Source organism: Stigmatopora nigra, chromosome 7 (genome assembly GCF_051989575.1).
Source record: "Stigmatopora nigra isolate UIUO_SnigA chromosome 7, RoL_Snig_1.1, whole genome shotgun sequence".
NCBI classification, from domain to species: Eukaryota; Metazoa; Chordata; class Actinopteri; order Syngnathiformes; family Syngnathidae; genus Stigmatopora; species Stigmatopora nigra.
The window spans coordinates 12,460,985-12,487,232 of record NC_135514.1 but is presented as its reverse complement, the minus strand read 5'-3'; the positions used below and the strand labels follow the sequence as shown (position 1 = coordinate 12,487,232).

At 37.9% G+C, this 26,248-nt stretch overlaps 1 protein-coding gene across 1 annotated transcript in view; it reads left to right on the top strand.

Annotated features, from left to right (window-relative positions):
* Positions 1 to 788: 788 nt before the first annotated feature.
* Positions 789 to 26,248, top strand: part of iglon5 (IgLON family member 5) — a 147,497-nt gene continuing 122,037 nt past the window's right edge. The window contains exons 1-2 of the mRNA XM_077721482.1: positions 789 to 1,038; positions 12,815 to 13,495. Coding sequence (XP_077577608.1) covers positions 13,435 to 13,495 — 61 coding nt within the window. The 5' untranslated portion in view covers positions 789 to 1,038; positions 12,815 to 13,434. The remainder of the gene's footprint in view (positions 1,039 to 12,814; positions 13,496 to 26,248) is intronic.

Below are 26,248 nucleotides of genomic sequence, written 5' to 3'. Positions count from 1 at the left end.
CCACTACTTTGACACCATGGTTTTAGCCACAGTAGCTCTGAGGGGAAAGACAGGAGGCGGAGCTAATTGTAGTGAAAATGAAGATTAATATAACTGAGAAATTGATATATTAATTCTTGACAAGAAACTTTAAACATGAATTTTAAATAAGGTATTTTTTTATTATAAGCTAAAATACCTTCATTCTAAGCAACTAATTAAGGACATTAAATCTTTAAGGAAGTTTCTATTGTAAATATTGAGCAACAAATAGATTAAATTTGACTTTCTATGGAAAATTTTAGGATAAAAAACTTATATTATTTTAATAAACAGCCATATTTACCTTGATAAGATAATTGACAACAGTTCTATTGTGTTTTAACATTAAAATATTTTCTCTTGACATGAATTATGTCAATAAAAATGATTTGTTTTAAGATAAAGTGATATTTTTTAAATTTTAAGGAGACAAAAGTAAAGTTCTTATTTTAAGATGATTTAAAAACATTGTTTTTTATGGACTCAGGGAAAAAAATGTCCAACTTTTAGCTAAATATCTATGTATTTTCTTTCCTAGTTCCATTCTGTTAGTTAATCCCTACTTCACTACCAATGTCTATGTTAGCTAATTATCTCCACCTGGTTGCAGCTAGTCAACCAATCAGATCGTTCCAACCTCAGGTGTGCTTCCTTGTCTCATCAGTTTGCTTGCATTTTGCATCCTGCTTTTGTTTGGTGGCTGTCAAGTTAACAAGTAATCTTATCTTAATTCACAAGCCTGTAAAAAGAAAAGAGTTGTCCATTGGGATCCATGCCTAACCCGTCTCTGAGGATTTATAATTTATGTTGAAGCAAAAAATGCTTTTAGCAGTTCAGTTTATGAGTTTAGTTATTTTTTCTTTTTTTTCTTGTGACAATCCACCACAGGCTTGGCATTTCAGAGCCAAAATGGCCGAAGGTGCTGGCCAAAATATCCGGGAGGCCATGCAGAAGCAGATGTTCATCTCTGGGGGGGCCGCAAGTGCAACCACATCCAAACTGGAGGTCTTTCAACAGGTAAATTGGAATATTTCTATTTGTCTTCTGGGCATACTAACCAAAAAAATGTTATTGAAAGGGGAAAAAATACTCATGCTTACTTTGTATTCTGAACAGTGAGATTTTTTTTAATTATGTTAACCCTTTGCAGGACACTGATTTAACTTGACATTTTGTTCATTTCATTTGACATTTATTAGATTGGACTTAAATGGCACTGAAATATGAGAATTTATAGCCAGTTCTCGTCTTCTTTGCGCAGCAGCAATCATTTGAAGCGCAGTAGATAAAATCCACATTTTTTATTTGTATTTTTTTATTTTTTTTTATATTTACCCCCCAAAAAATTAGAGGGAACATTGGTCTTCCCTGTTAAAAATAACCTGGATATCTATCCAAAAAACGTTTTTAGACTTGTGGATACTGGTAAAATGTTTGAGTATTAGAAATGATATAATTTTACAAGAAAGAAACTTGAAATTTGTGCTAAATTCATGGTATTTTTAAAATGAATTTGACAGCTTAGATTGTTTTTTTTCAAGTTTATATGAATTGGATGTCTATTGTTGTCATTGGCAACCAATACATTAAGTCATAGGAACCAGAATGTCATCACAAATGTTTTTAAGGTTTTTAGGAGTAGTTATATTACAAAAACAAACATTTATAATAACAAAAAGTAATGTGATATTGTGAATCAAAAAAGATCAGTGGTTAGTTTTTTCAGTTTAAATGAATTGGACGTCTATTGTTGTCATTGGCAACCATTACATTAAGTCACAGAAAACAAAATGTCATCCCAAATTTTGTATTTTGTTTTCAGGAGTAGTTATATTATAAAAACAAACATTTATAATACAAAGAAATGTGATATTGCAAATCAAAGCAAGATGAGCGTCCAGTTTTTTCAGTTTAAATGAATTGGATGTATATTGTTGTCATTGGCAACCAATACATAAAGTCACAAAAAACAAAATGTCTTCTAAATTCTTACTTAATCTGTCTTCAGGAATATTTTTTATTACAAAAACAAACATTTATAATACAAAAAAATCAGTGATATTGCAAACCAAACTAAAAAAACAAGCCAAAACTTGCCTTTAATTTCAAATTTCGTGTTTTTATCTGTTTTCAAAATCTCAAAAAAGGTCAAAACATGCCAAATCAATACAAAAAAACTTAAAAATCTGAATAACATTCCACTCTTAATCCCCACAATACGCATCCTAATCTCCAATTTCCTTGAAAACTTCTCAACAGGTCGTACGATTAACCATAACCCCCCCCCCCCAAAAAGCCATCTTGTCTAAATTTGCATCCTCACACAAAGCCCACCGTATAAGTAAAAAAAAAGAGATAAAAGGTGCATTGAGTAGTGTAGATCAGACACAGCAAAGGTGGCAGCCTCCATTGTTCGGGCAACACAAGCAATTTTCTCTCTCTCCATCTGCTCTTTGTGCTTTTTTAATTTTTTTTTTTTTGGATGACGTGCCGCTCCGCCAGGTCTTGACACGCGGCGTATTATCCAGTTCGCGCACTTACAAGGTAGCGACACGCTGCCTTCGCTTCTTTTTGTGCCGACAAAGCTACATTATTATATGCGTGCCGCCAAAGAGGGTCTCAAACTCTATCGTTTGACCTGTCCCAGATTATAAAAGCAAATTAGGGTTGTAGTCAATTGAAAGATGGGTGGTTTAACTCTTTGACTGCCATGGGGTAATGATAGAGGTCTAAATTAGATTAGATCACTTTATTCATGTATTTGGGAAATGTCACTGTCATAGTAGCAAGAGGGTGAGAATACAGACACAGAAGAGGACATTGTAGATATAAATAAATAGCTAATAAATAAATTAATGAGGAAATAGTTAATTTTTATTTTTTTACTGTATTGACATCAATTCAGTTTCATGTGGGTTGGACCATTTTAGATATAATATTTAGATTTTTTTAAAATAAATGGATTAAATGAACTGGATTAAAGGCCCTGAATATTCCATTTTTATAGATCTGAAACAATGTTTATTTTAGCTTTTTTTAAAATAGATTTTTAGAATTTTCAAAATAATTTTTGAACTAAAAAATGATTAAAAAATGACTATTGATTTAAAAATGGGGAAAATCAGGAAATTTAATATTCATCTCTACCCTTCATTTTAATTTGATGCTAAATCAGAAAGTCGGCACTCATGATTGACTTTCCCGGACCACACAAAATGATGAAGCGGGCCAGATTTGGCCCCCGGGCCGCCACTTTGACACTGACAGTTGACCATCGATCAACCTTAAAACCGTGTTCGTGGGTTTAAACCTTTCCTACGCACTTAAAAAATCAACCTTTTTAGTTTTTCCCCTAATTCCGAATCCGACTCTTTGATTAAAAAAGCTAAAATTTCATTTTCTGAAGTTAGCTAACTCAAAATTTCAATAACTGTAGTTCTTACCGGTAACAACTGACACCATTAAAAATGTCTTTCTTAAAGTACTTCCCTATTTCAACTGCAAATTTCCTATACCACTAATGAAGAAAATGAATAAATAAACAAAAAATTGGCTTTGCTTAATAATAAAATGTACCTCAACCCCCCCAAACACCCCCAAAAACCCCAACCTCACCCCCCCCCCACTCTATTCAATCCACTGACAGAAATCTCCAATAATTTCATCAGCCTGAAAAATTGACATCTCCATGTAAAACCCTTCCGTCTTTGCAATCAATTCCTTTAACTAGCGCGCATATGTGATTGTCAAAGCCTTTGACAATCCCTCTTTGATTTTTCCTTGTTTTGAAGTAATTGCCCGGGAAAAAAAAAAAAAAACGAATACCGTGGCATCAACGGCGGAACGTTTCCCAACCAACCGTATCATTACGATTATTATTATCATTAACATTATTTCAACGGCCCTATTGACGTTTTTTCTCCCTTTTTTCATTGTGAAATAATCCCCCTTTTTTTTGTTGAAAACCTTTCCTCGCAGACAGTTCTTTTTTTACTCCTTTTGGTCTTTTCTTTGGCGTATTGATTAGCTGCCGCCTTCGTCTTGATGCACGCCGACAAAAGTGATTATCGCTCTTGATTAGGCTGCAAACCTTTCACGATTCTGTCGGAATACTCGAAAAACAAATTAACAAACGTAGTGTCATGGAAAAAAGTATTGTTTTTTCGGGCCTCACGTTTTTGGGAAGTACATTGAAACAACATATTTTACAGGTTTTTTTTTTGTTATAACATGATTTTCACTCTATCTACCCGTATTCTATATGGTGTACTGTATACAGGGTGAAAAAAAATACAAGAAAATTAAAAAAAAAAAATTAAACAAAAAAAAAAATGTACAAAAAATATTTTTAAAAAATGTACAAAAAAATTAAAAAAAATGTACAAAAAATATTTTTGACAAATGTACAAAAAAAATTTAAAAAAAAGTACAATTTTTTTTTTTTAAAATGTACAAAAAAAATTAAAGAAATTAAAGTTAAATTCTAATTAAGCATTTTTGAAGGGAATCCCTACTTCACGGAAATTCACTTATTACAAGATGGAGACTCAGATAGGCCAGATGACCAGACAAAGTCCAAGGATTGCGTCAGTGCTAACAAACGAGCGAATCAATGGCGGCCAGAATGAGATGGTCGCCCAATTCCCAGCAGGACAAAAGGAAACGTGATAAGGGGAGAGGGAAACCAGTGCTTGGAAAGATGATGCAAGAAGTGATAGAATTATCAAAGTATAGCTGGGGAAATGGATCTAGATGTGATGTTTGATTGCTGAGGTCTCAATATTCTGGTAGTTGGTTGGTGGTACTTTGTTGACTAGGAATGTGATAGAAGTATTAAGGTATTGCGGAAATTGAGCTGCATATGAGTTATGATTGTAAATTATCATTAGTTGGTCGAGGATTTCTTGAAATTTATCTGGCTATAATGTGATTGTAAATGGTTGAAGTACATGTGTCAAAGTGGCGGCCCAGGGGCCAAATCTGGACCGCTACATCATTTTGTGTGGCCCGGGTAAGTAAATTATGGATGTCCACTTTCTGTTTTAGGATCAAATTCAAATGAGGAGTATAGATGTATATTATTTCCTGATTTTCACCCTTTTGAATCAATAATTGTCAATTTTTAATCATTTTTTTCAGTGTTTTTAGTTCAAAAATCCTTTTGTAAATTCTAAAAATATATAAAATTTTCTGTTTTCCACTTTAATCAGGAACATAATGATTAAGAGATTTTCCTTTACTAAGACAAAAAAAGCTCAAATTTACATTGTTTTAGAGTTATAAGAAAATTGAATAGTTAGGGTTTTTGTTCCAGTTCTTTTAATCAATTTATTTAAAAAAAATCAAATGAAATCATAAATGGTCCGACATAAGATTGCAAAATTATTCAGGTATAAGCATGTCAAAAGATCTACATATAATGTGTATATATATGTAAATAGTTTCAATACTGTCCTCACAGTGAAAATAGTTCCTCTCCGATTTGATAGAAATCGCCCGAAAACTAGTTAATGGGTGTTTTAGTCCAAGTCCTGGAAGGTATTGTGATGGCTTTTGAGATCCACGATTTCCAATTTGGTCGTCCAGTAAACAGGCAGCATGGCTTTCTTCTTAGTTGTATTGAGTTCATTTTGTCATGTCTGGTCTAAATTACCTGTAATATTCGAGGGATTGCTGTATTTTGAGAGTCCATGTTTTTCGTCCAATCACGCGTCACCAGGAAAGGCCGTTGCGCCTTACTCAGTCACCACTGACTCTTATTTTGGAGCCACATGAGTGCCGGCTCAATAACATACCTGTCAACTGGTACGTTCTCGCCGTAATTGGTACAACTGAAAGCCCATTTTTATATTGGTACGCTGTACACATGAAAATGGTACGCTAAACGGTGATTTTGAGAAAAAAAAATAAATTAAGGCACTTTCTAGCCATTTTTCACCATCCGCCATTGTTTCTTCCCGGAAACGCATGTCTGCCAAGTGATATATGTACCGGCGCCTCTGATTGGCTAAAAAAAAAAGATCATGATAAACATTTCGTTTTGTAACACTTTCACCATGTGATTTCCGTTTCCTGTTCCCTTGTTTATGTTTACTTTCATTTTCACTTGTTGTTCGTGATTTTTTACAAAAAAGTAAAGTGGTAAGATTTTCCATGTATTTATACATATATGTAAGGGCGAAAACAAAATTTGGTAAGATCACAAATGGTTCGAGGTTGACAGGTATGCAATAATCCTCCATAATTAATCATCCATTGATTAACGACTCAGTGGCCAAAGTAGCTCGCTGAGTGCCAGTAATGCGCACAACAGCACTCCTGATAATAACAAAGCGTGGAAGTTTAGCCGCCGACACAAAAGTTCTGCTTTTTTACGGCTCGTTTGCGCCCAGATCGATGGCGTGCGCGCATGATAAATTGCGCGGCGACGGCTATTGACGCGCTATCATTAAGACTTTTTTTTTTTAATTAGTTGGCAAAAAAGCGTAGCGTGCCGTCAGGGGGGTTGCTCGGATGTTTGGTCGCCGAGCGTTTGGTCGCCCGGACGTTTGGTCGCCCGGACGTTTGGTCGCCCGGACGTTTGGTCGCCCGGACGTTTGGTCGCCCGGACGTTTGGTCGCCCGGACGTTTGGTCGCCCGGACGTTTGGTCGCCCGGACGTTTGGTCGCCCGGACGTTTGGTCGCCCGGACGTTTGGTCGCCCGGACGTTTGGTCGCCCGGACGTTTGGTCGCCCGGACGTTTGGTCGCCCGGACGTTTGGTCGCCGGCCAAATGGTGTCTGAGAGTTTACTATTGAAACCAGTTCCCAAAATTATATTCATGAGTTTAATATCTAAGAGAGAGAGAGTTTAATATCTAAGTACTGTTTAATATCTAAGTACTGTTTAATATCTAAGTACTGTTTAATATCTAAGTACTGTTTAATATCTAAGTACTGGTTAATGTCTAAGTACTGGTTAATGTCTAAGTACTGGTTAATATCTAAGTACTCTTTAATGTCTAAGTACTCTTTAATATCTAAGTAGTCTTTAATATCTAAGTAGTCTTTAATATCTAAGTACTGTTCAATATATAAGTACATTTGACCGGCGACCAAAAGATCAGCGACCAAACGTCCGGTCTCGCCGTTGGGGGGTGCCGTGGACCACGTGGGGGTGTCGCCTTGAAGGAATTGGAACAAAATTCGCTTAGTTATTTGGAATGCCGGCATCTTACGCAGTTTCATTTTTTTGTGGTCCTTGGCATTTTATCATTTTCCATCCGTAATCCCACGGCCTGATTCGTCCACCATGTTTCTACGAGATGAGGCGCTCCGGCCACAATTTCCTCGCCGACTATTCTCCTATCTTCATCCTCATCGGCCACGTTGCCGTGCTTCCACGAGCCTCCATAATGGAATTCAGACGTAGACCATCTTTTTCCAGACCCAACGGCGACCCCCTACTCTTTCTTCTTCAATCACACTCAGCGGGACTCTTGTGAGGCGTGGTGATTGCAATGAGGGCGCCGCAGCCTCCGCCACGACTGTTAGGACTGCTTTGCTGGTGTTCACAGCCAATGAATGACCTTTTTAGGAAGCTTGAAGAATCACTCAAGGTGTCCACCTTACTCTATTGCTGCAATCTGTCCCGTGTCTACTTTTGGTTCTGGAGGAATTTGTCTAATGCTTTGGAAGGAGTTTGTTGAAAGCCAAGTTTAAGAATCGGACCCAAAATGGCGGATTTCTTGTCTTCAATTTGAAGGTGAATTAGTTTCGTTAAGTAGTTTTCTTCCTCGTTTTCCTCAGATTTTTACTTTGAAATGGTTATATGTCATCATTTTTTTTGTTTTCTGAACTGCTTTATTCTCAAGGGTCGCAGGGGGTGCTGGATCGTATCACAGCAGAATCCGGGTTAAAGACCCCGAATCGGTGGCCAGCCAATCGCAAGGCATGAGGAGGGTGCCTAAGGGCAATTTAGTGTAAAATCAAGTATGCACTTTTTTTAGGATTATGGGAGGAAACTGGAGTACCTGGTGAAAACCCACAAAGGCCCTGGGAGAACATCCCCAAGATGGCTCCGTTCCGCTTCTGCCAGTGGCAGTAGTTCTGTCAAACCTTATTTGTTTTTCGTGTTTTACAGCCCCTCTATCTTTTAAAAAAATGACATTTTAATATTTCTTAATACATTCCTTTTTACTTGACTTTGTACTTTATACTTTAGACTTTAATGATGAGTGATAAGTATGTTAATACTTTCGTCCTATTTTTCTGTTTATTTTTCATATGTACTTTTAACGGATGTACTTTTTTATTTGTATCATATCTTGTGCTGACCCAGCCCATCTGTCAAATTTTTAAAGACAATGTGTCGGCCCCCTGGGCCTAAAAGTTTGCCCACCACTGGTTTAGACACTCCTGATTTAGTGTCATAACTAACGGGGCTGTTAGTCTGTGATTGAAGCTTATTTGGACAAATGACTATTTTTTAAAAACGTATTTCGCCAGCGCAAGGTGTCCTTCACGTGTTTGTCTTGGCTCAACGAGGGTGCCGATGGCGGACATTAAAAAAAAAAAAAAAGTGGAGGTCCGCTTTCTACTTTATTAATTGGGTGTGAAATGATCGTCATTCCATCCGAGGCGCTCAAGGTGTCCGGATGACGGAGCGTTCGGCCCGAGACGACGCCGATAGCCTCGCCGCGCATTTAAGTGCAAATGCAGACTTGCCACCCGTAAACGGGTGAAGCGGTTTTTTTTTTTCCACTTGAGAGAAATGATGGATGGTCATAGGTTCGGTGACACGTGGCAAGGCAATGAGATTGGCAAAAAGTGATTGTGTTGGTAATCAGTTTTCTTGGTAAAGAGATGGAAATAAAGATAGGAGCGTTCAAAGGTTGGCGCCATTAGACTAACGCTCCAATTAGTCTTTAGAGCACCATTTTGGCATAATAATGAGGAATTAATGAAAGTATATGTTGACTTGGAAGAGATTGGGATTGGTTCCAGACACGGAAAAATTAAGGTTTTTCCTAATTGGTTTGCATTTGTTTTGGATCATTGAAAGTTTTGGAATTTTTTTGGATTTGACGGAGAAAGACGTCCAATCAAGTTGTATTGCAAAGTGCATCTTGAAGTAAATAAAAGATTATCATTTTGGTCTATGAACTTGTTTAATATGAATTCATAATGAATGTACAGCGCCACCTAGCGTTTAGAGGAGTAACTAAAACCATAGTTACGTCTATCAATTGAAAATATAAGTCAACATGTTCAACTTTGGATACTTTTTTTGTTAAATAACGGTTTTCATTCAAATGCCTGAAAAGTCTTAGCCTTAAAATTGGCAAACACATTCAAATCTTTTCTATTAAATTATATTTTTAACTAATTTCATCATATCAAATCCCCTCAATTTGAATTGTGGCAGAAACTTCACCAAATACTTGAGAATTTGTTAACCATATATAGCATGTAGCTCAATTAACAATCTTTTGCTCTGTTTTAACATATTCTCTCGCATATAAGCCTCCCCCACGTATTACCTTTACCCTTAAAATTGCCCCAAAATCGTTAAATTTTACGATTTCTCTCGTAGATAAATTAAAAAAGGATGTCAAATGAGCAGTACAACCAGAAAATGTGTCCGTAGAGGTCTAGTTTGTCATCCTTAGGTAAGATAATGGCGACCTGAATGAGCAAAGTCAGTTTGTTCTCGGTTTTAAGCAAGATACGTAATTTTTTTTCATTCATAGACATTAAAATAAATTTTATTTAGCACTTTATATGTTTATTTTTTCACTATTTTGAAGGATTTGACTGTCTTGCACTATGGAATTTCATCACCTTGTAGATTCTGTCAAGTCTAATTTGTGCGCATATAAGCCGTACCCTTGATCCAGCCATTTTTTTTAGCATCAGGGTAATTGAACAAAGCTAAACGGGGAATTGAACATGCCATAGGATCGATTAATTCAAAATAAATCACAATTTCCTTTCAATTTTCACCCTCAACTCTTTATAAAACGCATTTTGGAACCTCATATTCCGACTTTACTCAATTACAAAGCCATTAAAGTCCGCGTTTTTTGCACAAATGACTTTGTAAATGGGACAAGTCTGAATTTTTGGTGGAAATTGCCCCCTTTTGGGACCCCCAGTTCACTTCCATTTGACTCCATTGGCACGTCATCTGGAACAAGACTCGCTTTATGTCGGGTTTTCTGCACAAAAAGCGCCTTTGTGAAATTTTCTGTCTCCTTTGACACGTTGTCACCCAAAAAATGAAGATTCGGGTGCCGAGTTGAAACCCCCCGCCGCGTGCCTTTTTTAGTGCTCCCGCGGGTTTGCCGCCACGGGAAAGTGTCGAACTGCACACAATAATTGTCTTGTTTTCTTCGGGCAAGAAGATGGAAATTTATGCTGTGGCTTTGTCGCATTTTTATATTTTTATCTGGAAACTTTGCTCTTGAAATAGCATAACAGAAAAATGGCGAATCAGAAAGTGTTTGGAAAGGAAGATGTGGCAATGATATTTATTTGGGTATTTTTTTATGTGATTGATTAACATTCTTTGAGTGGAAAGGGAAATAATCCAGTAAGTGTCAAATTGTGTCTTTTAAATAGTTACAGACTCAAAAAAAATCAAAAGGGTGCATGTTTTTAATTGTCTTGTACATTCCTGGCAATTGGTGTAAATACAGAGTTAATTCTGGTAACTGTAAAATGGATTAAACCAACAAAGGCATTCCCCAAAATTGTCTGGAACAAATATGGGTAGCTCATTTTTGTCCCAGAGTCTTTATTAGTTATGTTTTCAATTAAAGGGCCATTGTAACTGTGAATTGCGAGACTACAGTGTAGTGCAGTCTTTTTTTTTTTGGTCTTTAAAAAGCAACTATTCTTATTTTTTTACTCATTTTCATGATAAAAACAAGAGGAAATACTGTTCTTTCTAAAGTAAAATGTGCATTCTTATAACCCTCACATACACCATTTTTTTTTGGTAGAAATTGAAACACTACAAATTTATCCACTTAATTTTATTTTTGACTTTTGTCAACCAATCCAAAAAAAAAACAAAGGGTGAATAGACCTTTTTGAAATTTTATATCGAAAAAAACTGTAAATCTACTCGTTTAAAATCTTTTTTTTAAATTTATTTATTTAATTAATATTTATTAAATATTTTTATTTTATTTTTTACTTATTTTTTTACTTTTTTTTTTTTTATTTCAGAGTGAGAAACCTTGTCAACCCACATAATTTACATTTCCCGGGCATACAAAATCACAGGACGGCCCCGATTTAGCCCCTGGGCCTTACCTTTCACACCAGTTTTTCGAGCATATCCCCTAATCTGTCTACAATTTTCTGATAACTCACAAGTGTCTCATTTCCAAGACATTCCCATAAATCTCCAGCCCTCATTCTTCCGTATCGTTAACTGATAGCTCTCAAATAGTGTCAATCAATTGTCTATGTTAAAAAAAAAAAAAATTATATAATAAGTCCTCTAGTCCGCCATTGACATACTGATGTATTTTCTTTGAATTAAGAGACAGAAAAGCCGTCCATTTAACAAAGGAAGCGCTGTCAAGAGTCCCTTTTCTAGTTTCGCCTGCTGACTTCCCATGCGACCAAGCTTTGATTGACATTCATGACGGCGACTCGGATCTCATTTTTCAAATCCACGTCTCGATAGTACTGATATACTCCATCTAATCATGTAGCTCTTTTCATCATTCCACAGTGAATTGAAATGAGTTTATCATTAGCAGATGTCCATTCCATTAGAAGTGGGAAGGTGACAGCCAATGAACTTTCCTTCAAATGAGTTTATCGCTAGTGGACGTCCAATCCATTTGAAGGGAATGAGCGAATGTTGACAAATTTGCTATAAAATACACATTTTACAATTTTCCTTCAATCAGGTATTTTCAATGATTTGAGTCTGTAGAGCAAGGGTGTCAAACATTGGGTTGGTTCGCGGGCCGCATTAACGTCAACTTCATTTCATGTGGGCCGGACCATTTTAGATAGAATATTTAGATTTTTTTTAAATAAATGGATTAAAAGAACTGGATTAAAAGACCTGAATATTCAGTTTTTTTATAGATCTAGAACAATGTTATTTTAGCTTTCTTTTATATATATATTTAGATTTTACAAAATTATTTTTGAAATAAAAACAGAAAAAATGGATTAAAAATTGACAATTTTTGATTCAAAAGGGAAATAAATCAGAAAATTTAACATACATCTATACTCTTCATTTTAATTTGATCCTAAAACAAAGTGGGCACTCGTGATTTACTTTCCCGGGCCACACAAAATCATGTGACGGGCCACTTTTGGCCCCCGGGCCTCCAGTTTGACACCATTGCTCTAAATTGTGCAAGTTTTGATGACCTCACACTTGAAATGAACTATTTGTTTCTCATTTGCCTTTGCTAGAACCTCAGTTTTTCCTTTTAGTAAAGATCTCAATACTATGACTATTCTAGAACAGGGGTAGGAAACCTATGGCTCTTGACCCACATATGGCTCTGAGGTCAAATCTGGTAACCGCTGGTGAGCGAGCCGAGTACCAAAGACACCATTAGGAGCATCACATCCAATATTCCCATTGATTAGCCTCAACATAACAATGTTGTCAAAATAATTCACAGACTTTTATATAAAAACATCATGTATTTTCCATCAAAAAAGGTTCCTGACCCCTGTCCTAGACCAGTCTACCTTTCCTTTGCATTGTGACCACCTGACCCTAAAATCACTCTAAAACCCCCCTTCTCTCTTTCCCTTGTGATCTGTTAGCACTGCAGCGCCCCCATTCCCATAAATCACACGGCACCCCCCCACCACCAAACCAGCACTCCAACGACGTGCACATCTCACGCACGCCCCCCGATTGGCCAAGCAAGAGAACACAAGCCCCGCCTCCTATCGGCTCACCCATTGGTCGAGCCCCTCTCCACGGAGCTGCCACTCAAGACACCGGAGCTTCCTCGTTGCGCGCGCCCGGCGTGCGTGCTCTGCTGCGGGCTTGACAAGCGACCGACGAGGCTCGCTGCATACCAACACTCACTTCCACGATATCCGCCATCAAAATCACAAAAAAAAAAACACCAACGCCAAGTTTTTCCCACACGGCGAACCAAACTCCCCCCTTTTGGAGGAATATTCATCTTTTTGTTGTTGACATTTTGATGTTTTTTGATACCAAATCTTGCCACGGGAAAGACGACAAGTGGACCCAACGGGTGTCCAGCGAGTAGAGGACGCTTGTTTTTGCCTGACATTTTCCAAAGCAGGAATATTTTTTTTATTTTTTTTTGTTGAAATCAACAAAAAACACAAGGAATCGAACACACACACACACGAGGAAGGACGCGTGTGTTTTTTTGGTGTGCGTGGAATCCATCACAACTCTCATCATGGGCTGCCCCCTGTTGCGGAACATCTTGGCTGCTTTGGTCCTGATGCTGGTGCGCAAAGGTAAGTTGATAAAATCAGCCAATGGGGTGTTTTGCTTCATGCGTTTATGGAAGGGGGTGCTGTGTACACGCGCGTTTTTTTGTGTGTGTGCGTGTTAAATTCAACAACGCGGGGCCAGGGTTGAGTGCAACGAGTGGTGCATGTTAAGATGTTTACTCAGAACCAAAATAACAGAGATGAGAAGGGGGGTGGGTGGTCTTTTTTCTTTTTTTTTTGGGCGACGTGACACGAATGACCGCCCGACCAACCGCAGAGGAGTTGGGTTTGGTGTCCCTTTCCAGATCAACAAGGTCGACTGGGACAAAGAGGGCGCACAGAGACTGGGGGTGGATGGCCGGGGTCAAAGTTGAGGTCAAGGGGATGGGTAATGCCTGTAGGGGGGTTGGAAGGGGAGAAAAATATGGGAATATTAGAAGGATGTGTTTATTTGAAAAATGTTATTTAGGGAGAGTTGGTTTGGTTTTTTTAGTGGTTGTAGTTGTAACTATGTCCTATAGGTGTCAGTGATGTCTTTTTCAAGTGTGGCAGAATGGGGAAGTGAATGAGTAGACTTGAGTTTAATTGGTTTATATAGTGGTTTTATGGATGGGTTGGAGGAAGGTGTTTGTGTTTAGCATGTTTTTGGTTGTTTTGGGTTAGTTTTGGGTGACTTTACATTGGGGATTGAACAGGTTGTGATGGGGGGATTGGAAATCAATTTTTTTGGCTGGAAATCGCAGTTTCATTCACGATTTTTGTCATGGTTAACTCTTTCAGTGCCAATGGAGAAAGTGTTTTTTCCTCCCATTTAAATGAGTTTATTTCAACATGACATTCAGTCAATTTAACAGTCGTTCATTTGCTGCCATTTCAAATGGATTAGATTTGCATTTACATAAGGGATTTGTGATCATTTTTTCTTTAAGTGTTCCATTCATTGACATATCAGACAGTTGGAGTTTTTCTACCGATAATGCAGTATTGATCAAATCTTAAGTGAAATATAGTATCGCTGTAGATTTAAATTCATCCCAATGGCAGTTATGCTTAAAATTGCATCATTTTTAGCACCTTGTGTCCCAAATGTGGCCTAGTAGAGATAGAACTTTCTTTATTAACAGATTCTGGATCAGTTAGTAGGACATTAAACCCATACAAAATCTGCATCCTATTTAGTTTTTTGGTGGACACTACCTCATTTGTTTAAGTGCCACTGCAAAAGGTTAGCCCACAAATCATCTGCACTGATTCTTTCTAAAAACAAAAGTTCCTCACTGTTAGCAGTTTTAAAAAATGTTGAGCAACCGCAAACGTTTTTTTTAACATGTTCATTTTATCACTCTGATTCATTTTCAACTATACATGCTTTCAGAAATTTGGAGACACTTTCTTATCCTAATGCACAGGTGTCAAAGTGGCAGCCCGGGGGCCAAATTTGGCCCGCCGCATCATTTTGTGTGGCCCGGGAAAGTAAATCATGAGTGGTGACTTTATATTTTAGGATCAAATTAAAATAAAGAGTATAGATGTATATTAAATTTCCTGATTTCCCCTTTTAAATCAATTAAAGAAAATTTTAATCAATATTTTCTCTTTTTAGTTCAAAAATCGGTTGTAAAATCTAAAAATATATTAAAAAAAACCTGAAATAAACATAGTTTTAGGTCAATTTAATTTGATTCACTCATAATTAACTTTCCCGGGCCGCACTAAATGATCCGGCGGGCCAGATTTGGCCCGCGGGCCGCCACTTTGACACCTGTGGTGTACAATATTCATTTTGCTGACATCAAGTGATCTGGCCATGATGGCAACTGTTCCTATATATCTAGCAAAGCTCTCTACGCTTAGATAAACAACGCTGACATCAATGCAAAGTGCTCAAGCATCTACCCTAACATGCTTAGTGATCAATAAAGTTTGGAATGCATTAATGCCCTCTCCAATCTATCTTCCCATCATCCCTCAGTGCTATGGGATGTCCCTACGTTTATTAGTTTTGCAAGACATACTCAGCATGCTCAGTAATTAAGCTCACACCCCCATAGAACACCCCCCAATCCTCACACACATACTACATAGTTTTTCCATCTACGCACGCATGAAATGGAGAAGTGCGCAAACACCCACCTGCTGCAATTAGTCCCGCCCGCTTTTTGCCCTGTGGGAAATCAGTATATAAATAAATTAGCCCGACCCTCAATAACAGTAATTGATGTGTCAGTGCAATAAGGCGGGGGGGTTAACAACCTACAGTAGGACTCCTGCCTCCTGGGGGGCAGGAGTGAGTAGTCGGGGTCTTACGGGAGGCGACCGGTCACGCTTGGTGGCGAGCGGTCGGCGGGGGAGCTGAGGATGTGCGAAAATGTAGCTAAGTCAGACACATATTTCTAATAACTATGTTCTGTGAAGTGTTTAAGGTAGGTTTTTTATGGACAATATTTTTCAAGTTCTTTATAGTGATGATTAATGCATGTTTTTGTAGAGCAGGGGTGGGCAAACTTTTGGGCCCGGGGGCCATATTGACTTTAAAAATTTGACAGATAGGCCGGGTCAGGATAAGATACGATACACATAAAAAAGTGCATCCGTTAACAGTACATATGAAATATGAACAGAAAAAAGGACTAAAGTATTAACATACTCATCACTCAAGTAAAAAGTATAAAGTACAAAGTACAGTAAATAGGAATGTATTAGGAAATACTAAAATGTCAGAGGGGCTCTAAAACACGAAAAACTAATAAGAGTGGACAGAGCTACTACGATTTTTTTCTGTTTTTAGGTAAAAATCATCTTGCAAAATCTAAAAATATTTAAAAATATTTTCAGTTTTCAAATGAAGAGTATTACATTTCCTAATTTCCCCCCGTTTTAAATCAATAATAGTCATTTTTTTAATCATTTTTTTCTGTTTTTAGTCCAATTATTTTGTGTAAAATCTAAAAATGTATTTAAAAAAAAGCTAAAATAAACACTGTTCTAGATCTATAAAAAACAGAATATTCAGTTCTTTTAATCCATTTACAAAAAAGAAAAATCCAAAAATTATATCTAAAATGGTCCAGCCCACTTCAAATCAAATCAACATTAAATCGGCCCGCGAACCAACAAACCCGAGTCCGGCACCCTTGCTCTAGTCCAATCTAGCCACCCCCCTAACCCCTCAAACACTCACCCCATCATAAGATCCCCAAAAGAAACACTCATGGCAAGACCTCAGGGTGAGAGCATTTGAGGCCCATTTGTTGCTTGGCTCACATCCTTCCAGTTTAAGCAGGATATGTGAGTTGAATCTCAGTGAGTCTAACAAAACCCTTCTGCACATCGACAAACACATCCATGCACATTCACACTGGCTGGATTTAATGTGTTGGCGAGCAGTAGAAGAAGTGAAGGGCCTTGCCAGCGTCAACAGATGCCTGGTGTTGCTAATCTAGAAGCATTTTTTCCTCTTTCCATGTAAAATCCTCAGTTTGTTCTCCACCAACAAACGTTTTCTCCTCATTGGCTGCTTTAATTTTCTTTTAAAGCACCACCATACCGAGTCAAGAGCCGCGGGGAGAAGGGTCGGCGTTTTAGCCTCGCTTGGAGTGTGCTCAATGTATATCTACGCCATGACCCCCTTCCCTTTGGCCGGGGGAGCCGCTTTTAATTCCCTGTTTTTCGGCAAGCTACGCTGCAGTGCCTCCGACATATGCTTATTCCCATTGCCGAGACGTCGCTTTTTGTAGAAGAAAATCCTGCTGGTTTTTGACCTGAAACTTGAAGCAACAGGGACTTGTGATTTAGAAAAAAAATGATAAGAAAGCTCATTTATCACGCTGACAGTTTTTACAAGGCGTCGCCACCAGTGCTGAGATTTCTCCATTTAAAGAGCTAATCAGTTTGAAATGGGCCCAGATGTTGCCTACAAACGAGTCAGATGTCAGTGACTCATCGAGTCTTAATATTTCGCTGAATCCCCTATGCTTGTTTCATTAGGGAAATTCATTTCGGTATAAAAACTTGCATGATTTTAGGAATGTGAAGCTTTTTCTGATTTTTTTTTGGTAGAATTTTCAAACATTTCATTTTGGTTCTGACATAGGCTTTATCTTCAGAACTTTACATCTCTAGGATTTAACATTACGGTAACTTCAAATTCCATCTGGCATATTCTCGTTCTGGTTTAACAGATTGTGATAAATGGTTAAAAAAAAACTAGAATTGTCTGTTCTAATCTAGTAAAAGTTCAGGCTAGTCCAGTAAGTACCAACTTTCTAATTTAGGATCAAATATTTAATTTTCAAAGGATCAATTTTGGGGGCCACATGACTTGAAAAATTTGACAACACATGATACGATACAAATAAAAAAGTGCATCCGTTAACAGTACATATGAAACATAAACAGAAAAAAGGACTAAAGTATTAACATACTCATCACTCATCATTAAAGTATAAAGTACAAAGTAAATTAAAAAGGACTATATTAAGAACTATTTAAAATGTCATTTAAAAAAAGATAGAGGGGCTGTAAAACACCAAAAACAAATACAAGTGGACAAAGCTACTGCCACTGGCTTCCGGGTGACGGAAAAAAAATATTTGGACTGGGTTAAAAGGCCTAGCGGGCCAAATGTAGCCCGCGGGCCATAGTTTGCCCATATAACCTAACCTCTTTAAAACAACTCAATAACTTCACATTTACATAAATCCCCCCCAAAATCTGGAAACCATAGCAATCTAGTCCAGACACTTCTCAGCCAGCTACACTCCAAAGTCTTCCCTCACCATTTGGCGTCTATCCCACTTCCCATCGACCGTCAGGCTCGAATGGCTACTGTAAAAAGGAATAACCGTCCTCCACCTGCATTCTTCCCGCATCACCATAAACAACCATTAAGCACCCACTTGTTTGCACTTCTAATTAGCGTCACTATATGGAGTGTGTTGTAGCATGACGCGAGGGGCACTTATAGCGGTTAATTGCTGTTAGCTGCTCACTCCTCGGCTCCTGGCGCCTTGGGTAGGGGATAAGATGAATCCCACCCTTGTAAAATGTCTGAATGCTAAATCAATGGAAAGCCAATTGAAACCAACCTTGTCATATATAAACATGTCTGGCTGGCTATTAATAGCGCTTATCCAATAGAAATTATATGGAGACAATAAAATAAAGGCCAGGCGGTAGAGAGCCTCTGGTGTGATCTTCCTACCGCCGACACCTTTATGTTGTCAAAGATGGGTGTGGGGGGTGTTGGGGGGTCCTCAGGGAGGAGGGTCCTACTTCCCTATCTGTCCTCATTACCACCAGACAAGGAAGTGGCTGGCAAAATCAATGGAAAAGGCTTAGGTGGTAATGCGGGCCGTGGCATTGCTTTTGTGTGGGGTTTTTCTTTCTTCCGTGAAAGTGTTTGGACTCTACAGTGTCGGTCCGATGACTCACTTTGTTTAATTTAGCCTGGAAAAGCTCTAGTAGTTACTGTCAAGTAGTATTCCAATCTGGGGGTACTGTATAGTTAGAGCCAAGTAGGATATGGGCGCTATTTTGGTCGATATTTTTGCTACAGTTGCTAAATCCACAACTGAGAGTTATCTGAGTCTAGAAATGATTGAGAACAAGTAAAGATAAGGGAGTCAGTACTAAGTCTAAGATCATGTTAAGACTTAACCCAAGTGTGTCAAAGTGGTGGCCCGAGGGCCAAATCTGGCCCACCGTATTATTTTGTTTGGTTTGGGGAAAGTAAATCTCTCACCAGGGGTTTCCAGATTTGACATCAGAGCCACATGTGGCTCCAGAGCTATAGGCTGTTCTAGGATAATCGTATTTATGTTGTTAATAAAGGAAAAACTGGGTTCTACTATAGGTATATCAGAAAAAAAGTTAATTTCAAGTCTGAGGTTATCAAAACTTGCATAATCTAGAGCACTGGTGTCAAAGTGGTGGCCCTGGGGCCAAATCTGGCCCGGGAAAGTAAATCATGAGTGCTGACTTTCTGTTTTAGGATCAAATTAAAATGAACAGTTTAGATGTATATTAAATTTCCTGATTTTCCCCCTTTCAAATCAAAAATTGTCTTTTTTAAATAAATTTTTCTGTGTTTTTAGTTCAAAAATCATTTTGTAAAATCTAAAAATACACAAAAAAGCTAAAATTAACATTTTAGATCGATAAAAAAACTGAGTATTCAGGGCTTTTAATCAAATTCTTTTAATTCCTTTACAACAAATCTAAAATTATATCTAAAATGGTCCGCTCCACATGAAATCGAATTGACGTTAACGTGGCCCACGAACCACCCCGAGTCTGACACCCTTGACTTAACCCATTTGGCATTTTAAATCCTGCAACTGTTCCGGAAAGTTCAACATTTATTCGAAACCATATAAAACCTAAATAGATACCTCATTTTTTGGTCTAGTCATGAGAAAAAGAACATCACAGTATGGCATCTTGCCAAAACTGGTCTTAGTTGGACGGCACTAATGTTTGGGACATTTTGGTTGTCGACGAATCAATCTTGCGTTCAGCCAATAACTGTCACGGGCGGTAAGTGTTCAGCATTTTCTGGTGATTGATCTGGCATCCAATCTATTCCAGCAACTCATTACAGTCAAGTACATTCGTGTAATCATTGAATGTATTCAGGTCATTGTTTAGTACATTTTGGTCAAATTTGAACTCATTTCACTAAGCGATTTCTGCACAATGTGTTCAGTAAATTTTGGTCTGTCACGAGCGCTCGGTGACCAATCAAAGTGTAGTAACGTATTTTCACGACTATCAGGCGCACCGCATTATAAGGCGAACCCTCAATGAATGATGTTTTTTTCCATATATAAGGCGCACTGTATTATAAGGCGCACTGTCTATTTTGGAGAACATGTAAGACTTAAGTGCGCTTTATATTCGTGAAAATACGGTAATTGCTATCGACTTCCAGGTATGAAGTACTCACTACTCAACAGTCACCTCTAGAGCCAGCCATTGTTGATGTTTTGGATTTTTTTGTATAAAATCTTGCAGTGGGGGAGGAGCTATATGATGGAGATTTTGTAAACTAAGATGACATCTGCTTATTTAAAAGTATTGTTTCAGTTCATGCGTTTGTGTTTTTTTTAATATCCAACAGTGGTGGTTTTTCGTTTTTGGTTTTCTGTTTTTTCCATATGTAAGGCGCACTGTCTAATTTGGAAAAAAATTTAAGACTTAAGTGCGACTTATAGTCGTGAAAATACGGTAAATATCCAAGTGATTCTTGAGAATTCTATTTATTAGCATTCTTTCATATGCAACGACAATAATAATCGGACATAGGCTTTGTCATCAAGTTATTACACAGAAGGGACGGTGTGTCGTGCTTCCGCAAGTTTAGATTCCAGATGGATTTGGGAAAAAAACTGTCCTTAGGCCTATTTGTCCATCCTTTGTGAGACTTATGTTTAAGTTAATTGCACAAAATTTGTATTCATCTGTAACTTTGGGATTGCTAATGCTAGAGTAATTTCAAGTGTAGTGTTGTTTTTCTTCGACATGGACCCGAACAAAGACCATCTTGGTTTTTTTTTTCAGTCCACAAAACCCCCGCGGCAAATACCGCTAGCTTCAATTCCATTTTCTTTATTGTTTACTGTTTACATGCCCCTAAAAAAATATAGCAGGGGCAACACATGCTAACGTAATAGCTTCATGTTGCACAAGGTTTTTCAGCTCGCCTCGACTCCAGCAAGGAGTCGGTAAAGTAAATAAAAATTGCGTGAAAACAGATCAATACATATTTCAACAGCTTCTCCTGAAGCCAAGAGAGATGCACGCAGAGAGCGAGATTGAAGGAAGGAGTAATTGTGTTCCACACTCTCATTGTCGGGAGTGTGCGGGAGATATGGGGATAATTGCGTTCTGGGCTTTAATGGGTAAAGAGTGAAAAGATGGAGAAGCGCTAACGAGCGTTGCATAGCAAACATACCAAAGGCTGAGATTCTTGCACTGTGGCTCTTCACAAATATGTCTAATAGAATAGAAGACATTCTTGTCACTGCCGAACACATTCTGATAATAAATGAAAACCCACACACATTCTGGTTACTCTTTTAAACATTCCAGGAACTAGTCTGTTCCAGAAACTAGCTTGTGCTGTCCTAACTAACCCGTCAGTCTCCTCGTGAGCTGTGATTGGCTGGCCATCGCTTCAGGGTGTTCTCTGCTTATGGCTCAAAGTTAGCTGGGATGGGCTCCAGCACCCTGTGACCCTAAAGCGGTTCAGAAAATGAAGAAATTAAAGAATAATGGCTTGAAAAATAAGCTTTTGGTGGCCTGAAAGGGAAAAAAAACATGCATATTCAAGTTTGAGGTGAGTGTTAGTTGAAGTATAGTCCAAAAAATACGATTCAGAAAATGAAATTAATGAATAACAGCTTAAGAAATAGACTTTTCGTGGTCAGAGCAGGAAAAAAACATGTATTAGTTGAATTTGAGTATTAGCCGGAGTATAGTCCAAAAAATACGGTTCAGAAAATGAAATGAATGAATAACAGCTTAAAAAATAGGCTTTTGGTGGTCAGAAATGAAAAAAAGCATATATAAGTTGTGAAAGTATTAGTCGGAGTATAGTCCAAAAGACATGGTTCAGGAAATGAAGAAATTAATGATAAACAGCTTCAAAAAAACAGGCTTTTGGTTGTCAGAAAGGGAAAAAAACATGCATATCTAAGTTTTCCGTGAGTATTAGTCGGAGTATAGTCCAAAAAATACAGTTCATAAAATGAAATGAATGAATAACAGTTTAAGAAATAGGCTTTTGGTGGTCAGAAAGGGAAAAAAATGCATATATAAGTTGCACGTGAGTATTAGTCGGAGTATAGTCCAAAAAATATGGTGGATATGAAACATGTCAGTAACTGTCTATGTGCATATGACAATTACGTTGTCATATAGAAGAAAAGTATCTCTGGCCTTTTTCAAATTAATAACAAAAGGACAAAAAGGTGGAGAAAAAGCGACAGCGGCTGCCGCACTAACGAGGACAGCAATGCATAGCAAACATGCTATTTGTGCCCCCCCCCCCCCCCCCACACCACCACCTCGCTGGCACTTCAGAAGGCGTGGAAGAATCCACCCCGTTTTATTCGACTTCCCGTTTGCTAGAAAGGATGCTCGGCGGTGAGGATAATGAGCGCGGGACGAAAAATAAAAAAGAATAAAAAATGACAGGAGGAGTGTGATGGTACGGTGGGTGGGTATGCAAAGATGGAAAAAAAAATAGAAAGGATGGAAAGAAGCAGATGGCGTGGGGAAGAGGCACGCAACAGGAGGCCGTGGCGACCGATTGATTTTGCAGGTGTGTTCAGGGTCATCGCCAAGGCGCTATTGACTTGAGGCCAATGTGGGTCAGTGCTATTGTCATGCTAGCATTGCATTAGCATATACGTTATTTGATGGACAATGAGTATATTGCTTAAGATAGGGCACATGTGTGTGAAAGTGGCGGCCCAGGGGCCAAATCTGGACCGCCACATCATTTTGCGTGGACCGGGGAAGTGACATTTTTTCCATATATAAGGCGCACTGTATTATAAGTCTATTTTGGAGAGAATTAAAGACTTAAGTGCGCCTTGTAGTCGTGAAAATACGGTAATTGCTAATGCTACTACCGTATTTTCACGACTATAAGGCGCATCGCATTATAAGGCGCACCCCCAATGAATGACATTTTTCCATATATAAGGCGCACTGTATTATAAGGCGCACTGTATTATAAGGCGCGCTGTCTATTTTGGAGACAATTTAAGACTTAAGTGCCTTATAGTCGTGAAATTACGGTAATTGCTATTGACTTCCAGGTATGAAGCACTTACTACACAGTCACCTCTAGAGCCGGCCATTGTTTTGGATTTTTTTTGTATAAAATCTTCCAGTGGGGGAGGAGCTATATGATGGAAGATTTTGTAAACTAACATGGCATCTGCATATTTAACAGTATTGTTTCAGTACAGGCGTTTGTGTTTTTTTAATATCCGACAGTGGTGGTTTTTAGTTTTTGTTTTTCAGTTTTTTTCCATATATAAGGCGCACTGGATTATAAGGCGCCCTGTCTATTATGGAGAAAATTTAAGACTTAAGTGCGCCTTATAGTCGTGAAAGGACGGTACTAAAGATAACTAAACTCTGGCGGGCATCTTGATTAAGTAGTGGTGTGTGTACGGGAGGTAAAAGGCTTGAGGCCCCGCCCTCAAATTGTTTACTTGATCAAGGCGCTCGATGGCCACTTTAGCTTGCACTTTTTTTTCCGTCCTCCTGCCTGTGACAAGCATAATCACAATTGATCTGTATTCCAGCGGGGGGAGGCGGCTCAATCAGACGTGACAAATGCGGGTGGACAATGCAGGTGTTTTCTTCATCAGGCCGACGGCGTCCATCTTTGCTTCAATCCATCACAATCAGGCCCTATTGACGCCGCAAAGTTTCGATTAAGGTTTTTTTTTTTGGTACCTTCGCTCTTAACGATAACGTTTCGAGATATAAAGTTTTTTTCTGCGGTGGTTACAATAAAAGTAGGCAAAAAAAAAAGTTTTTTTTGCAGGTGCCATTGATTTGACATTAGTTATAATTGCACACCTGCGCGTTAATTTAAAAAAGCCGATGTGTCATATTTACTTCACAATCATTTACACTTGAAGTCAATAGGGGACAGTGTGTCAAAGTTGGATAAAAATGCAATCATTTTTTTTCTTTAGAGGATAATAAATAAGAATAATGCTTGACATGATTATCACTTTACGTGGTATACTAAGTCTTTTAATGTAGGTGGTGAAGATAGACAGCCAATCAAGTGGCTGCTTTTCATCTTTGTTTGTCTCCAGAGAGACGTCAATCCATTTAATGGTTGCCATTGGCTGCCCACTTTAAATCGATTGCAAGTCTCATGCTGTCAATGAGTTAAAATGATCCATCTTGATGATTAAAAATGGAAATTTAAATTTTTACAATGACGTTTTGGTCTTTCAGTCTAAAGTTAAACAAAATGGTTGAATTTTTTTTAATAATTCCAAATTTAGACAGTTTTCTAGGGATGGTATGTTCTTATTTTTAATAAAAGAGCAATGTAAAATTTTGTTTAGCGCCATATTAGTATTCTTAAAATAGAGAAAATATCAAAAAATTTGAATTCATTAATATTTGTATTGGTATATAGTTATGTATGTAGTTGTATTGTATAGGTATGTGTATATCTTAACTTATCTTTTATCTCAAGGAACAATAGATACATGTTTTTTGGGTGGTATTCCTACTGTTCTATTATTAGTTTTGAATACAAACATTGCAATTTAATTTTGTTTAATTCTGATTTTAATCCCCCAAATAATTCTTCAATAATTCAAATCAAAAAGCTACCTTGCAGTCTCATTTATCTTTTTTTAACACTCGCGGGCAGGCGCCCCCGGGCCGTGACGGGTCGCAAATCACACCCCGACACGAATATAATGCATACAAATCGACGGTGGCGAGACACGCAACATTTTTTTTGATGAACTATCATTCGCAGGAAGGTCAAAAAGACCCAATTTGACTCTGAAAGTGGGGGAAAATGGGGTTGTGGGTTTCAGGGCGACGTTGCGCTATATTAGGGGTGTCAGACTCGGGTTGGTTCGCGGGCCGCATTAACGTCAACTTGATTTCACGTGGGCTGGAGCATTTTAGATATAATATTTAGATTTTTTTTCATAAATGGAATAAAAGAACTGGATTAAAAGCTCTGAATATTCAGTTTTTTATAGATCTAAAACAATGTTTATTTTACCTTTTTTCTTACATATTTTTAGGTTTTACAAAAAGATTTTTGAACTAAAAGCTGAAAAAATGATTTAAAAAAATGACAATTATTGATTGAAAAAGGGAGAAAATCTATACTATATGTCCCATTAATTAGAAAAAATAAAATTACAGCTACAAAAATATGACCGTAACAATAAGTCGTCTCATCCAAGTGCAGAAATCACAGTTAAGCAGTAAAGACTATTTTTAATATTAAATACCTAATAAATACAGCTATCAATTTTCTTTTTAAATGACAATTATTGATTTAAAAGGGGGAAAATCAGGAAATTTAATATACATCTATACTCTTCATTTGAATTTCATCCTAAAACAGAAAGTCGGCACTCATAATTTACTTTTTCGGACCACGCAAAATGGTGCGGCAGACCAGATTTGGCCCTCGGGCCGCCACTTTGACACCTGTTCTAAATTGAAACACTCCTACAAATGTTTAGGTTAACGCCCACTTGGAATCATTTAAAAAAATGGAGTCCGATAACACAATGTTGTCACTTTTTTTGCAAAAAAAGCAAGAAATGAACTTAAGAATTTTCAGTCTATATCTATTTGTCTTTGTATCTTCCAAAAAACCCAAAAATCTTCCGGGCCGCACAAAGTGATGTGGCGGACCAGATTTGGCCCCCGAGCCACCACTTTGACACACAGATGAAAATAGCGGAGACAAACACACGCAATATGGCGGAATGGCTCCGCCTGTACCCGAGTCGGCATTTGCTTGTTTTATTTATTAACCGTGCCACATTCATTTCATGGCTGCGTTCTTCCACCTGCATCGTTATTGGCCGATAACGAATTTTCCAAAGAGTCCAAATGAGGACAAATATTCAATCAATACAAGAGATTAACACCTGATTAAGTCCATATTTGACTTTGACGCTAGTCGAAACTTTTGATTGGCCACACACTTGACATTTCGATCTTCTCATTATCTATGCAGATATTCCTGTATGGAAT